This window comes from Hippopotamus amphibius, chromosome 1 (assembly GCF_030028045.1).
Source record: "Hippopotamus amphibius kiboko isolate mHipAmp2 chromosome 1, mHipAmp2.hap2, whole genome shotgun sequence".
In the NCBI taxonomy this organism is placed as follows: domain Eukaryota; kingdom Metazoa; phylum Chordata; class Mammalia; order Artiodactyla; family Hippopotamidae; genus Hippopotamus; species Hippopotamus amphibius.
Genome location: NC_080186.1, coordinates 129,212,537 through 129,230,260, shown reverse-complemented (window position 1 = coordinate 129,230,260; position 17,724 = coordinate 129,212,537). Strand labels below are relative to the sequence as shown.

The 17,724-nt window shown below is 39.5% G+C and overlaps 1 protein-coding gene across 2 annotated transcripts in view; it reads left to right on the top strand.

Moving 5' to 3' along the window:
• SFXN1 (sideroflexin 1) overlaps positions 1 to 17,724 on the top strand; it is a 54,502-nt gene that overhangs the window by 25,368 nt on the left and 11,410 nt on the right. For both annotated transcript variants that reach the window (XM_057728818.1, XM_057728827.1), the window contains 5 exons: positions 10,019 to 10,189; positions 10,899 to 10,997; positions 12,532 to 12,607; positions 13,123 to 13,208; positions 14,449 to 14,576. In XM_057728818.1, the coding sequence (XP_057584801.1) occupies positions 10,019 to 10,189; positions 10,899 to 10,997; positions 12,532 to 12,607; positions 13,123 to 13,208; positions 14,449 to 14,576 (560 nt within the window). The remainder of the gene's footprint in view (positions 1 to 10,018; positions 10,190 to 10,898; positions 10,998 to 12,531; positions 12,608 to 13,122; positions 13,209 to 14,448; positions 14,577 to 17,724) is intronic.

Below are 17,724 nucleotides of genomic sequence, written 5' to 3'. Positions count from 1 at the left end.
CACCACAACAAAGGGTAGCCTCCGCTCGCCACAACTAAAAAGAAAGCCCGCGCATAGCAAAAAAAAAAAAAAGACCCAACAAGCCAATAAAATAAATAAATAAGTAAATAAATTTATTTTTAAAAAAATCACTCTTAGCTAGCCAGCCATACAGGACACGGACAGTGGTTTGCTGACTCCTGCTCTTAGGGAAAGTCAGCTGGAAGCTGAGAATTGGATTAGCGGGAGCTGTGAGCCTAAACATGCCGTGACTAATGCCTGCAGGTGCGCATTTGATTGTCACATGCGTAGTCAGTGAGGCCACCAAGGATGGTCTGTAAACTTTGTTGCCAAACACTGAGTCTGGCCAGGTCTTAGCATGCACAGCTGTGCGGAGAGAGGGCTCCCCAAGCAACAGAACGCCGTGGAGCCCTATGAGCAAGTCCTGAGGAACGAGGCAGAGGAGGAGAGCAGAAGCATATTTCAGGAATTCCGGCGAGTCAATGTTCCATGATTCTGGAACAAAAGCCATACAAAGAGGAGAGGTGGAGATGTAAAGGCAGCTAGAGGAGCTGCAGAGAAGCCACAAAGGGTATTACAAAGCCCCTACACTTGTAAGAGCAAAATTAAAATCTTCACGGGAGGCAGTGCTGGAGAAGTAACGACAGCAATGGTACCAAGAAGACGTGGAGTCAGATTCTGGGGATCAACCTGAGGTCGCTCTCCGAGGATGAAGATCCAAGGTTGGCACACTTTTTCTGCAAAGGGCCAGATGGTACATATTTTCAGCTCTGCAGGCCCAACATTCTGTGTTGTGTTGCTTCTTCATCACCCTTTAAAAATGGAAAAAGCGTTCTTAGCGCACCAGCCATTCAGAAACAGGGCGTAGGCTATAGTTTGTCAACTTCTGATATAGATGAAAAGGTGAGAGTTGACAGGGATTATATTTCAAGGGGCTAGAGGATGGAGAGTGAAGATGCAACTCACTGATGCTTCTCAAGGAGAAACCAGCAACACGCAAAAGGTCATATTAAGTAGATAAAAGAATTCTCCTGTAGCGAGGAAAAACATCCACAGATTAGGTTCACCCTGCTGTTTAGGCAAAGAGACCCACATATGGAGATTTTTTTTCCTTTTCTTTTTTCTACAACTTTTAAAAATTTCATAAGCATTCAGAACAGGGCAAAAAAGTTATTAAAAAGAACAAATGACAAGAGAAGTCTCAATCTTTTCATCTACCCACTGAGCACCAGAAAACAGCTAAGCAACGTGTGCCGAGTTTCCAGGAAAAAGCATGTAACCCAGATATTTTATACCATAGTGTCTCTGTTTACAGAGGCGACAGAAAAATACACAACAACATCAAAAATCAACTCCTCATAAATCCTTCTTGAGAGGTCAGGAGATGAAGCAAAAGTGAGTTCAAAAATAAAGAAACCATAGTATGTGATGATTCCTCAAACAATTCAGAATGGAATTACCATATGATCCAGCCATTCTACTTCTGAGTATGTACCCAAAAGAATTGGAAGCAGGGTTTGAACAGATATTTGCACACCCGTGTTCATAGTGGCATTACTCATACTAGCCAAAGGTGGAAGCAACCCAGGTGTCCATGGATGGATGAATGGAAAAATAAAATGTGATATATTCACACAATAGAAAAACTATTCCGTCTTAAAAAAAAGGGGAAATACTAATACATGCTACAGCATGGATAAACCTTGAAGACATCATGCTAAGTGAAATAAGCCAGTCACAAGAGGACAAATTACAGCATAATTCCACTTGTATGAGGTGCCTAGAGTAGCCAAATTCGTAGGGACAGAAAATAGAGTGGTGGTTGCCAGGGCCTAGGGGGCAGGGTAATCAGGAGTTATTGTTTAATGAATACAATCTCAGTTGGGGACAATGAAAAATTTCTGGAGATGGATGGTGGCAATAGTTGGACAATAACATGAATATGCTTAGTAACAAAACTGTACACTTAAAAATGGTTAACATGGTAAATTTTATGTTATGTATATTGTATTACAGTAAAAATAGAAAAAGTAAGAAAGCTGTAATATAAGTATACTAGTGATGAATGTTGAAATTGTTAAAATAGAAATAGTTGTTACATTTCTAGTTATAAAGCATTGTATAGGCAAAAAGAAGTTTTGTAAAAAATGGTAATATCTATCTGAATCTAAAGCTCTAGATTGTAGTATTAAAAGAAAAAACAACAACAACAAAACAACAACAACAAAAAAAAACCAAGAAGAGGAAGAATTAAAAGTGTACCAAATATTTATCTTAAATAGGAGGTGGACTCAAAAGTATATATGGTTTGAGTCTTCACTGTATTAGAGAAATGCATTGTAGAACAGTTTTGAGAATCTTAATAGTAACCACTAGTCAAGTTAAATCTTAGTATATATCTGCTAAAACCCCAAAGGCATAAAAACAAAGACAGTGTAATAAGTGTAACTAAAGATAAAACCAAAAAACTGACATAGAAGCTTTTAAAATAACATAAAACAAGAGGGAGGAGGCCAGACAGCTTAGTAACAACGGTATAGGTAAAAGGAATTAAAACCCTCTATTAAAATCAGAGACTTTAAAATTGAGTAAAAACACTTAAAATACTCAACAATGACATGGCATCCTAGTGAGAATGTGTGAGGGTTGCTAGCTACGTGACTAATGTATGAGGTCATCGCGGGTGCAAAAATACAACGCCTTCTTCCAAGAGTCGCTGAGCACCTCACCTTCTTTTCTTTTCACCTTTTAAGGAATATAAAGCCCTTAAAGTCTGTGTCATAAATTGCTCCACTGGGGATTGGAGGTAATGCTGCTTTTATCATGTCTGCTTTTATATTTATTGTCTATCTATCTATCTATACACACACATATATATTTATTGGTAAAACCCATTGTTGAATTAATGGATAAGAAATACCCCTGAGTTCTCCCCCTCCCCACTAAGAGACAAATTAGCTGTGAACTTTCAGGGGAGAATAGCTCAAAGGGTTAGTCGGGGTCGAGGAAGTATCATATACAATGTACCTTCAAGGAGTATAAATACCAATAATCTATAGTCCTCGTGGGATACCAACAGTGCTATTTTAATGTGAACCCAAAGGGAAGTAATAAAAATAGCTAACATTATAAAGCAGGATGAAGGTGGCTGCAGATAAAAAGGGAGCTGTATGAAAATCAGACAGAATTCAATTCAGGGCAAATAGATCAGAAAAATTTGATATTTATGAAATGATCATGTTGGGTATTCATGAACTAGTTAATGCTGCATCAAAAAATACAAAGAAAAGACTGTTAGAAATACACACAGAACTTGATTAATCACATCAGAATTGTTCACTACTTTCCTTTAACTGTACCAAAAGAAAAACCAAAAGTAAAATTACAAGGTAAAAACAATGAGAAAATTACTATGAAAACTTAAGGCATTGTGCCAAAATTGTACTCTGAATGGAAGTTTATAGTTTTACACATCTTTCTGATTAAACATAAAAGGCTGATGACAAGTGAATTGAGACTTCAGCTTAAGAAATTAAAGAACAATGCAAAATAATAAACAGAAAATAGCAATACCACATAGCCCATGCTGTGTACTGATACTGCCTGATTGCATTCATTTGAGCCTCATGATAGCTGTTGCAGGTAGGTGCTGTTGTTTTGCCCATTTTTCAGATGAAAGAACTGAGGCAGGAAAGTCAGAGTCCTACCACTACTAAGTGGTACAGCCAGCATAGAAACTCAGACCTTCTGACTCCAAAGTTCATGTTGTTAAGACATACACATTGTTTTTCAAAAAACACAAAGAGAAGGTCATATTTTTTTAAGGTCAGAAAGTAGTAGAGTTGAAAAATAAATGAAAAGCTGGTTCTCTGATAAGCCCAGAGAAAGACAAGTGTCTAGCACGTCTAATCAATATAAAATAAACTCAAAATATGTAACAAGAGGATAAGAAAGTTGCTTATGAGAAATAGAAATATAAAAAGAAAGCCTACTACGTAGCTCTTTGCTAAAAAATTTTAGAAATATTAGTGAAATATCTAGCCTTCTATGAGTATATAAATTACCAAAATTGACTCAATCCAAAAGAAGGCAAGGAAAGAGAAAAAAAGGAACAAGAAAAGACGAGACAAATAGAAAACAAAGAACAAGATGGTTAAATAAATAAATAAATAAATAAATAAATAAAACTTTCCCACAAAAATTTGCAAGGCCAGTTAGCATCACAGGTGAAAGAAATAATTTTTTCACAGGAAGAAACTATACCAATTCCATCACAAACTCTCCCAGAAAATAGAAGAGGGGGAAAGACTTCCTCACCCATTTTATGAGACAACAGATAGCAAAACCAAAGGGATTACAAGAAAAAAAGTACATACCAATATGTGTCATAAACATAGACACAAAAATCCTCAACAAAATTCACTTAAATCTAGCCTCTATAAAAAGAATACCCAAAATAAGCAGAACCCAAGTGTGGTTCATTACAAGGATGCACGTTCATTTTAACATTTGGAAATCACTGTATCAGTAGACTATGACAGAAAAACATACAGTCTTCTCAGTAGATGCAGAAAAAGCAGACAAAATCCAACATCCATTCATGGTAAAACTCTCAGCGAACTAGGAATAGCAGGAGTAAAGTATATCTAAGAAAAGCCTACAAACTAACACCAAACGTAATGATGAAAGAATGAAAACTTTCTCCCTGAGATCAGGAAAAAGGCAAGGAGTTCAGTTTTCACTACTTCTATGCATCACTGTGCTGGGTAGCTAGCTAGTCCAGTAAGAAAAAAAGCAAGAAAAATAAAACACGTACAGATAGGAAAGGAACTAAAACTCTCTTCATTCATAGAAACCATGATCATCTATATAGAAAGAATCTACGAAAAATGCAAATACAGTGTGTTTAGCACAGTCACAAGATATGGTATAAGATCAATATACAAAAGTCAGTTGGGTTTCTATATAGTAACAATTAACAACTGGAAATTTAAATTTTAAAAATAATATTTTCAGTAGTAACAAAAATATTAAATGCCTGATTTTAAGACTTGCTATAAAGCTCAAGTAATCAAAGCAGTATAGATATACAGATCAGTGGAACAGAATAGAGAATCCTGGAATAGACTCAAACATATATAGTCAATTGATTTTTACATAAAGATGTCAAGATAATTCAATTGAGAAAGAATATTCTGTTCAATGAGTGGTTCTGGAAAAAATGGATTTTTATATAAAAAAGAAGTATTAATCCTTAAACAAAACCATAAACATAACTTAACTTGAAATGGATGATAGACCTGAATATACAAGCTAACACTATAAAACTTCTAGAAGAAAACAAGATAAAATCTGCATAACTTTGGGAGAGGCAGAGATTTCTCAGATAGGACATAAACATGAACAATAAAGGAAAAGGTATGTCTCTCCACTTCAGGAGAACTGTTTAAAAACAAAAATGCAATTCATGGACTGGAAGAAAATATTTGCAAAACTTATAGCTCATAAAGGATTTATGTCCAGAAGAGATAAAGAATTCTCTTTTTTTAGTTTTTAAAATTTTTATTTATTTATTTATTTGTTTTTATTCTTGGCTGTGTTGGGTCTTAGTTGCGGCACATGGGATCTTCATTGAGGCATGCGGGGTCTTTCGTTGCAGTGTGCAGGCTTCTCTCTGGTTGTGGCATGTGGGTTTTTCTCTTCTCTAGTTGTGGCGCATGGGCTCCTGGGCATGTGGGCTCTGTAGTTTGCGGCACACAGGCTCTCTAGTTGGGGCACATGCGGGCTTAGTTGCCCCGCGGCATGTGAGATCTAAGTTCCCTGACTAGGGGTCCAGCCACATCCCCTGCATTGTAAGACAGATTTTTTACCACTGGACCACCAGGGACATCCCAAGAATTCTTTTAATTCTAACCCAATTTGTTTAAATGGTCAAAGATTTGAGTAGGCTGACAACACTAAACCAAAGAAAATATAGAAATATCAAGTAAGCACATGGGAAGATGTTGAGCATCACTAGTTGCTAGGGAAATGTAAATTAAAGCCACAATGAAATATCACCTCACACCTTCAGAACCAAAAAGACAACAAATAACAAGTGTTGGAGAGGATGTGGAGAAAAGGGAACCCTCGTGCCCTTTGGGTGGAAATGTAAATTGGTGCAGCCACCTATGGAAAATAGTATGGAGGTTTCTTTAAAAATTAAAAATCGGGGTGGGGGCTTGGGGTGGGATGAATTGGGAGATTGGGCTTGCCATAGACACATTACTAATAAGAAAAAATTAACATAGAACTACCATATGATCCAGCAATAACACTCCTGGGTATTTATTCAAAGAAAACAAAAACACTAATTTGAAAAAAATATATATACCCCTATGTTTATTGCAACATTGTTTACAATAGCCAAGATATGGAAGTAACCTAAGTGCCCATCAATAGATGAATGGATAAGAAGATGTGATATAGATATGTAAAGCATATATTACTCAGCCATGAAAAAGAATTAAATTGTCATTTCCAACAACATGGATGGACTTGGGTGTACTATGCTCAGTGAAATAAGTCAGACAGAGAAAGACAAATACTATGTGATTTTACATACATGTGGAATCTAAAAAATAAAACAAGTGAACATAACAAAACAAAAACAAACTCATAGGTACGGAGAACAAACAGGTGGTTGCCATAGGAAAGGGGGTTGGGGAGAGGAGAGAAATTGGTGAGGGAGATTAAGAGGTACAAACTCCCAATTACAAAATAAATGAGTCACAGGTATGAAATGTACATTGTGGGCACACGTCAATAATTATAATTTTTATGTCTTTGTAAGGTGACAGATGGTAACTAGACTTATCGTGGTGATCATTTTGAAATGTACAGAAGTACCAAATCCCAGGAACTAACACAGTGTTGTAGGCCAATTATACTTCAAAAACAAATAAACAAACTCATAGAAAAAGAGATCCGATTTGTGGTTACCAGAGGCGGGGGTTGGGAGAGGCGGAATTGGCCGAAGGCAGTCAAAATGTACAAACTTCCAGTTATAAGGTAAATAAGTACTTGGGATATGATGTTACAACATGATAAATAGAATTATCACTGCTGTACATTACATATGAAAGTTGTTAAGAGTGTAAATTCTGAGTTCTCATCCCAAGGAAAAATATTTTTTCTGTTTCTTTAATTTTGTACCTGTATGAGATGAATGTTCACTAAACTATTGTACTGATCATTTCATAATGTATGTAAGTCAAGTCATTATGTTGGACACCTTAAACTTATATAGTGCTGTGTGTCAACTATATCGCAACAAAACTAGAAGAAGAAAAAGAAAAGAGTATACACTGGAAAGTCTAAAAGTGAAAAACAAAACAGAAACAAAAACCACAATGAGATACCACTTTATACCTAGTAGAATGGCTAAAAAGAGAATTAATAAATAGCTGTGGTTCACTCATTGAATAGAATACCACTGAGCAATTAACCAGTTACTGACACAACAGAGATGCATCCGGAACCACTACGCAAAGTGGAAGAAGCCAGACACATAATGCTATTCACCGTATGATTCCATTTATGTGAAATTCTCAGAGAGGCAATACCATAGCGGTAGAAAGCAGATCTGTGGTTGCCAGGAAGTGGGAGAGTGACTCCTAAGGAGTCTGAGGGAGGTTTTGAGGAGGTGAAAATATTCTATACCATGATTCTGAAAGTGGTTATGCCACCATGTACATTTTTCGAAACTCATCAAATTGTATACTTAAATGAGTGACTTTTAGAATACTTAAATGATACCTTAATAAAGAGATTTAATTTCTTTTAATGTTATGGAAACACAGAAAACAAAAAGAGATGCTTTCCCCTTTTGTAACCATAAGTTTGTTTTCTATTAAACAGTATTTTTAATATCATTCCTAAGAAATGTATATATATATATAAAATAACTAGGAATTAACTTACCCAGAAGTGTGAGGCAAGTGCAAGACCACTGGGCAATTAAAAGAAGACTTTGAGTAACTGGAGTAATATGTGGTAGGCCTAGATAGAAAGTCTTATTGTTTTAGAGATAACAGTTCTCTCCAGCTTAATACAGTTTTGGTCAAAACACACAATTGTGATCACCTATAAAATTAACAAAATAATTCTAAGGGTTATCTGGAAAAATAAATTCCTGAGTGTAACTAAGTCACTTTTGAGAAAGCAGAGGAAGAGTAACGGAGTGAGGGACCATTGCTCCACCAGATGTTAAAATGGACCGTCCATTAAAATGATGGGTTTGGCTGCATGAGATGTAGATGGTGGGAACACTGTAGAAAGTCCAGAAATCAAGCCTAACATTCACAGAAGCTCACGATGATAAATAGAACACTGAAATCTTGGTATTGGAATGGCAGACCAGCCAACTGGAAACTAAAGTTAAGCAAGTTTACGTATTCCTATCATAAGATAAATTCCAAATAGATTAAAAACTTTAAGTGACACACACACAAAAAAGCTGTTATGAAAATACAAGCAGTAAGGTGAACATACCTATAATCTTGAAGCAGGTCACACCTTCCTAGGCAGAAACTTCATTTGTTCCTACCTGACTGCATAATGAGAAAAATTTTCAGGGCAGCAGATAACATAATTAAACATAATTATCCACATTGTGTAAAGAATACGACAGGTTACCTAAATAATATGATGCTTCTGCTGCTGGGGATGAGACACAGAGACATACTCAAGTAGAGAAAAAGCATAAAAGACATATTTGCAATTTTAATATTTTACATAGCTTTTGTCTCAGCAAATGTACTCTTTTCTTTCTCAGTAATCTTGGATATGGGAAGAGTTTTATTTATAAGGATATATACTTCCTTATCCTTTACCAATGGAAAAGGTTAAAAGCAGTTAAGATGTCCAACAGTAGGGGATTGGTATAATTTCTAAGGCTGCCGTAACACGTTACTGTAAACTGAGTGGCTTAATACGCAGAAACTTACTCTCTCACAGTTCCAGACTCTAGAATTCTGAATCAAGGTGCTGGCAGGGCCCTGCTCCCTCTGACGGCTCTAGGGCAGAATCCTTCCTTGCCTCTTCCAGCTTGCTGTGGCCCTAGGCTTATGACTACCTACCTCAGTCAACTCCCTGCCTCTGTCGTCACATGCCCTTCTTCTTTGTGTGGCTGTACTTGGTCTTATTAAAGCATCAGTCATTGGATTTGCTCCCCTCCCCCAATCCAGCGTGACCTCATCTTAACTACGTAATTACATCTGCAAAGACCCTGTTTATAAATAAGGTCACATTTTGAGGTTCCAGGTACAAGTGAATTTTAGGGGGGCACTATTCAAACCAGTACAGATGATGTAGAAGAATATCTAAAGATATAGAGAAATGTTTACAAAATATTATTGAATAAAAAAGGTGATTTGATACAAGGCCTTTAAATAAAAACATCATGTATGTAGATCCTAGGAAAACCTGAAAGGGTATTCACCAAAGCATTACCGGTGGCAATGAGTCGGGAAAGGCTTGAATGATTTTGAGTGCATTAATGAATTTCTGTATTTTCTAAATTTCTCGCAATGAATATGTCTGATAAGAAGGAAAAATAATCAGCCTTTCTAATCTAGGTTTTCAAACTATAGTTTAAAAATGAATTCATATTCTTGATTGCCACAGCTTTTGTCTAATGAGTTAAAAATATCGTAGCATTTACAGAGTTCAAAGTACATTTTTAAATGTCATTTAAGGCAAAGAATATTTCAAAGCTGAATACGTCCCTTGTATACAAGATGTTTTTGTTTTTCCAAATTATAGATAATTTGAGCTTTATGGGTTTGACACGCTCATTTTAAGTTATTGTCCTTTGTGTTATTAGAATTTCCCTGACTCTGTAATATTTAGATCTGTCACTCCATCCAGATGTTCTAGGTAAACATAAATGTGAGAACCTTGTAGCTACGTGTCTCTAGAGTGCTGGTGAGATATTTGGAGTGAACAATTGCCATGTTATTTGTTGCTGTTTTCCTAGGCAAGGAATTGTTCCTCCGGGTCTCACAGAAAATGAGTTATGGAGAGCAAAGTACATCTACGATTCAGCTTTTCATCCTGACACCGGTGAAAAGATGATTTTGATAGGAAGGATGTCAGCTCAGGTTCCAATGAACATGACCATCACAGGTTGTATGATGACATTCTATAGGTAAGTTCTGGCCATGTAACAACAGTTCGTTTGCTTTATATTCCAGAAGCTTAAAGTACATTTTTGTATGTAAGTGGTTTTATGGGAACAAATGTCATTTCAGTGAAGTTCCATTTTGTATAAATGTTGCAACTCTAGGGGGTTGTTTTACCTTTTCCCTCTATTGAACAGAACTCTCCTTCTTGCCCAAAAGGCGGTTGAATTTTTCCCTAAATCTTAGACCCAAAAGAAAACAAGAAAGAAAATAAAGAGCCTGTAAGCAGAGTCTCTTTTTAATCCATTCGTATGATATAGGTATGAATATTGATGTGGGTGTAGACACATAGGCTTATACTTAGCCTGCAAATGGCTTTTTTCCCTAAGAGAAGGGCTCTGACGTTAATGACATTAATTGAGTGCCTCCTCTTCGTTGGGCTCCCTTACAAATTTAAGATAACATTTAAATAAGGTAACTCCATCCTAACCCTAATGCTCTGTTTGTTGCTATACATATTTAATGAATGAGGAAACAGAGAATCAGACAGGATAAAAATCCGCCCAGGCACACAAGGTCCTCGGGCTTTGACCCAGAACGCAGTCCTGGACCCAGCATTCTCCCTCTGCAGTCTATCTGCTCTCTGGTTACTGGTGATGGCGTTGTCCATTCTGCGTGGTGGCAGGATCACAGGGACGGTGGGTGTGTGATGGCTCGCTGTGTTTCATGTTTCAGGACCACGCCGGCAGTGCTCTTCTGGCAGTGGATCAACCAGTCCTTCAACGCCGTGGTCAATTACACCAACAGAAGTGGAGACGCTCCCCTCACTGTAAAGTAAGACTGGAAGAGTGAACCGTCCTCTGCACTTCTCTGGTGTCCATTTGATTCGGTGGTGATGCTCTCCTGGTTAAAAAAGTATACTTGTACAAATTGTTTATATGGTTCGGACTCTTAGGGACCATATTTCTCAGTAGTATTTCTTTTCCTCCCTTTCTATCTAGATAGTGTTTTTTTGCAGCCTGCCTTCCCAGACATTATCCATGCTGTTGGCAGGGCTGGTAGGGGGACATGACAGCTGTACTCTAGGGCACATCCCCTCCCCTTCCTCCCACAGAACACACAGCAGGCAGTTCAGGGCTGGCCTGTGGGAAATGACACACTGTACCCTCATCCACCCTGTGGGTGTAGACAAATACCAACATCAAAAGTAGTGGCATCAACAGTGTGATCTCTGCAGAAACCCCGGGACTTTTATATCTGATTTGGCTTTAAAATAGGGCATCTCTTGAGCCCAAAAGAAAGTGAATGGATTTAAAATTTTGCTCATGGGAAAAACTGTTCAGACAGGCTAAAGTGATTAGTTAACCAAAACTCTGAGCCTAATTTATGTAACACTTCAAAGCATTTTCTTTTTTGTTTTAACTCTTAAAATTGCTTTTGACTATCTGTATTCTGTTATCCTACGGAACAAAGAATATTGAACTCAGCAACTCAGCAGTGCTGATCGCACCTTCGTTTCATCCAATCCTTGAATTAAAATTTGTTTTAAAATAAGAGAGAACCGCTTGGGCTTAATTGTATTTTGAAGATGAGACGTTTAGTGTTTTTATACAATAAGATGTCATGTTAAGAATGGCAGCACTGAATTTTTACTTTCAGTATGTATAGTGATATTTTGAAAAGTATTTTTTATTCAAGCAAATAGGCTACAAAACTTTTAAGCTAGTATGCATTTCTCCACATTTGTAGCTTCCTACGCAATCCCAGCTTCCTTCCTTCCCCACCCCTACACATACATATTCTCTGTGTCTATGTGTTTGGCGTGGTGGTTAGGTTACATGTGAAGAATGCCATTTTTGTATATGCGTCTGCTTCCTTTTCCTATGAATATCTCTCCTTGTAGAGTGATGGTGAATGTTGTTTTGTGGAATCTTTTTTTTTTTAATTTATTTTAGTGAAGTATAGTTGATTTACAATGTTGTGTTAATTTCTGCTGTGCAGCAAAGTGATTCAGTTATATGTATATATACATTCTTTTTCATATTCTTTTCCATTATGGTTTATCCCAGGATGTCGAATATAGTTCCCTGCACTACACAGTAGGACCTTGTTGCTTATCCATCTTATTATAAAAGGTTGCATCTGCTAATCCCAAACTCCCAAACCATCCCCCCCCACCCACCTCCCCCTTGCCCACCACAAGTCCATTCTCTATGGCTGTGAGTCTGTTTCTGGTTCTTCGGTAAGTTCATTTGTGTCATGTTTTATGGAATCTCTATCCTTAACCTTCTGCATTTCTTCCCCAAGTGTTGGACTTGAGTTTTCTGACATACGCTTGTTGTTTATGTACTGTTCTCCTTCTTTTCAGTGAATTGGGAACAGCTTATGTTTCTGCAACAACAGGTGCTGTAGCAACAGCTCTGGGACTCAATGCATTAACCAAGGTACTCGGATTTTTATTTCCATAGTAGTAAAGCTTCTTAATTTGTTCCCACTTGCCTGGCTCTAAATCTGTTATTTCTCAAAATAGTTCACGCCCTGTGGTTCTCTTATTAGAGTCATTATCTGCAACTGCTTTTTTAAAGTATATCTTTTAATAAGCTTGAGAAGGGGGGTCACTGATAACATCTACCAATCACTGATAACATCTCGGGGCTAACCTCTGAAGAGGTGGAGGAGTCAGCATCTGAACCCAAGACCATGAGACTCCACAGCCCCAGCTCCATCAGCCACGTGAAGCCGTCAAAATATCTTAGAAGTCCACCTTGTCCTTGTCTCAGTATGCCCTGGCTGGAGATAGAAAAATAGCTCCAGGAAACAAATGTTGAACGTACTCTTGACCGGAGTTTCTGTACAAATAGGGCTCTGTATTTGTAGCAGTTCTCAAGAAGATATAAGTATTTACATTCAGTACTAGAGGAAAAATAAGATCTCGCTTTTGGAATTATCTCTTCTGCAGCACGTCTCTCCGCTCATAGGACGATTTGTTCCCTTCGCTGCGGTAGCTGCTGCTAATTGCATTAATATTCCATTAATGAGGCAAAGGTAAGATTAATATGCACTCTTAGAGAGGACTTTTGCTTGACAGTAAGGTCTTATAATAATTTGCTTTGTTGAAACTTAAAAAGATTTGTATTTTACTATTTACTGATGAAGTTATATGAAGTCTGGGATCTGCTTCCAGATAATCTGGTGTTGGGGGTGAGGATGGGTCCATTGGTGAAACAAGCTTAGCTCTGAGTTGCTGATTATTAGAATAGGCTGATGACCATATAGGGTTTAGAATAGTCTTTCTACCTCTGTATAATAAAAAGTTTAAACGATAGATCTCAAACTTCCATCTATGCCCAGAAAGCTTATTCTATAAAATAGGTTCTTCCCCCTTCCCCCCAAATATTCTCTTGGGGTTTAAAATAATATTAATCTATATCTTTGGAAGTATTTTTTAGAGCTGGCAAAAATTAAAGGAGAAGAAAGAACGAGAAAAAGCGTTTGGGAATGGAAAACGCAGAACAGGGTAGCAGTGGGAGCTATAGTTCAGCTTTAGTGACCGTCGTTACACACCCAGCAGCCCTGGACAGGGTAGCAGTGGGAGCTGTAGTTCAGCATTAGTGACCGTAGTTACACACCCAGTAGCCCTGAACAGGGTAGCAGTGGGAGCTGTAGTTCAGCTTTAGTGACCGTAGTTACACACCCAGCAGCCCTGGACAGGGTAGCAGTGGGAGCTATAGTTCAGCTTTAGTGACCGTAGTTACACACCCAGCAGCCCTGGACAGGGTAGCAGTGGGAGCTATAGTTCAGCTTTAGTGACCGTAGTTACACACCCAGCAGCCCTGGACAGGGTAGCAGTGGGAGCTGTAGTTCCGCTTTAGTGACCGTAGTTACACACCCAGCAGCCCTGGGTACTTGTGACTCCTCTGTCAGTGTGCCTAGTTTACTTCATCACACTGCATATTGTATCTGTCTTTGGAAAGTTGCTCACATTTGCACAGGAGCATGGAAGTTAGCCTTATCTTTAACGTAGTCACCCCTTGAGTCCTATTGTTACTCAAAATGCTGCCCCTTTTTTTCTTACAAAGTTTACGAGTGTTATTTTCCTTTTGTGTCTGTCACACGAGAATTACGCTTGTTCGTGGTATTTAAAAATAGACTTATGAGTGCCAAAAATGACACTGGAGTGGATTTTTGGCTTAAGTAGGCACTTGGTCTTTCACAGTATAAGTACTGTTTCCAGCCGTTCCTCAGAGGCACCTGTGAACTTCTTTGCATGTGTCTTGCTCACTAGGGAGCTCAAAGTTGGCATTCCTGTCACAGATGAAAACGGGAACCGCCTGGGGGAGTCGGCAAATGCTGCCAAACAAGCCATCACGCAGGTGGTCGTCTCCAGGATCCTCATGGCGGCCCCCGGCATGGGTGAGTAGAGCTTTGCCATCCATTCATTTGTTCCGTACATTTCAATCGAACAGACGTTGGTGCACCAGCGAGCTGCAACCACAGGAGATCCCTCCCCTTGGTGGACCTTACTTTCTGGTGGAGGAGGCAGAAAACTGACAAAATAAGTAAAATATGTGAGATGTGAGATGGTTCTAGAGCTAAGTGGGAAAAGAGAGTTGGGGATCTTGGGGTAGAAATATTATCGAACGCGAGTCCATGTGCCGCATGTGCAGTGAGGCCAAACAATATGCCAAAACATCAGAGTTTGGAGCAGAGAGCTGTTTATTGCAGGGCCATGTGAGGACAACAATGGCTCATTCCCAAAAAAGCCCCTGAAGGGTTTCAGCAAAGCACTTTTAAAGGCCAGGTGAGGGAGGGGGTATCCCAAGATATGTGATCAGCTCATGCACAATTCTCCAATTGGTTGATGGTGAAGTGATAGGGCAGTTAACATTTTCAGTCCTTAGGCAGCAGAAGGTCTGGAGGCTGTGTCCTCATGGTCAGAAAGTAGTTAATTTCTTCCACTTGGTGGGGGTTTTCAGCATCTGAAAAGCTCAGGAAATATGCATGAGCTACGATCAGTATTATCCGGGTGCTTCAGAGAGGAGCTGCAGCAGAGGATGTGGGGGAGGGGTCTGTCTCAGGAAGACCCCATAGGGTCCTGCAGTTACAGCAGTAGACTGGACAGAGGGCAGGGAGGGAGCCAGGTGATTCCAGGGGCAAATGCTCTGGGCGGACGGGAGAGCGGGGAGCCTGCCTGGTGTACCGGAAGCGTCACAGGAGGCAGGTGCAGCTGGAGCAGAGAGAAGGGGGCAGGAACAGTAGAAAGGAGTAGCCGGGGCCCCAGTGGGCAGAGCGCGGATGGCCCTGCAGGCGTTTGGAGTCCTGGCTTTTAGTCCAAGGGTAGGAGGCCGTGGAGGGTTTTGAACAGGAGAGTGGTAATAATAACCCAACTTGGGTTTTAACTGCGGGACTCTGGGTGCTGTGTTGAGAGTAGGCTGAAGAGGGAACAAGAATGGTGGTTATTCTGTTCAGGAAGCTGTTGGCTGCTGCAGGCAAGAGATGATGGTGGTTGGACCAGGGCGGTGACAGTGGAGGTGATGAGAATTTGAAGGAAAAGAATTTGGTCTTTGTAAATCTTGAAAAGAAACTTCCAGGGACTTCCCTGGCAGACCAGTGATTAAGACAGCACTCCCACGGCAGGGGGCATGGGTTCGATGCGTGGTCAGGGAACTAGATCCCACATGCCAAGGGGTGCAGCCAAAAAATTAAAAAATAAGAAACTTCCAAAAGTTCTTGACTAGGAATAATTTCTACTGAAGATTTATTTGTATCAATTGGAAACCCTTAGAACACGAACCAAGTTGGGTTAGTTAGAGGAGCTGTTGATATAATGTGTGCCAGCACGGACTCAGTTTTGTCCATAGGGCTTGGACTCAGCACAACCAAAAGCAGAAAATCTCCTTCATGATTTAGTTCCTCTGAGAATCTCTGATCCACTCCTAAGGCTTCTTCAGCTCTCGAGAAGGTTCTCAGACTTACTCAGAAACCAGAAGGCCTGGGAATACATCACTCTTTGCAGAAAAAAAAAAATAGAAAGGAGTTCATGTTTAATTTCCTCATCTAAATAGAATGCAAACAGCACTTGGGTATTAACTAAGCTCTCAAAAGAAACATCCTTGATCGAGTGCTGTCAGGTTTTCTCACTCATATTTTTTGTTGTCTTTAATTCCTTTGGTCGCTGGGAAAGCTCATCAGCAGACAGGTAGGAGTGGGCAGAGGAAAGTTGAAGAGAAGGGCATGAAAAAAAACTCTGAGGCATATTCCAGCTAATTGCACTGCAGCTACTTGGTTAGCTGATTTAACCACCATTAAGTGATTTAACAAAGAAGCACCTCCGTGCCCTCATGAGACAGCAGTACGCACTGAAGGGGTGCGTGAACTGTGGAAACCACAGACATGAAATGTAGGCCAAGAGTCCCCTGAATCTGGGACCAACATGCTGTCACTAACCTACAAGGAGGCTGGGGAGGCGGCCCCGGCGCACCTGCTGAGCCCAGATCTCCAGATTTGCCAAAATCAAGGTGGCCACTCCAGCTTCTACCCTGGCTTTTGGTTTTGATCCTTTCCATTTTGAAATATGAGGCTCCTCTTTGGAGTTCAGCCAGCCCAACAAATTTGTTTCCAGTGGCTTGGTTATTTTAAACATTATTTAGTCCCCAGGGAAGGAACACAATCTTTCCATCCCAGCAAAATCTCGAAAGGTAATTGACATACTGAAAATTTTTTTTTCGTTAGTTTACTTATTTTTTGGCTGTGTTGGGTCTTTGTTGTTCTATGCGGGCTTTTTCTAGTTGTGGTGATGCACAGGCTTCTCATTGCTGTGGCTTCTCTTGTTGTGGAGCACGGGCTCTAGGTGCATGGGCTTCAGTAGTTGCACCATGTGGGCTCGGTAGTTGTGGCTCCTGGGCTCTAGAGCGCAGGCTTAGTAGCTATGGCGCACGGGCTTAGTTGCTCCGCGGCATGTGGGATCTTCCTGGACCAGGGATCGGACCCGTGTCCCCTGCCTTGGCAAGCGGATTCTTAACCACTGCACCACCAGGGAAGTCCCAACATATTGAAATTGATGTGACAGTTTAGTCTAATAAAAATCATGAATAAATGAACTAATGCTATCTGATGTTTTACATGCATCATTGCATCTAATCATCCTGGCTAGTTTGATACAATTATCCCTATTATATAGATGAAGAAAACAGAAAACCGAGGCACAGAGAAGTGTCTTCCAGGATCACCCAGCTAGGAAGTGGTCTTTATAACTGAAGGCAGGAATCTTTACACTGTACTCCACACGGGATGAACACCTGGGGAAGGCTGCGTTTGTTTCATTGGTATAGGAGGGAAAGGTTCCTGATGTTTGCATGGTTGCATATTTCATGTTAAATGTACAGTTATCTTCAAGATCATAAAATTTTCTGGCTGGCAAAGAGCATTGCATTGTTTTTCAAAAATCTAGAGAATGGAAACTGTGGATTTTTTTTTAAATGCTAAGGTATTTTAAAGCATTATTGCAATTGCTTTTACTCTGCCAGTGTGAAAATAGACTAAACGTAATATAAGCCTTTTG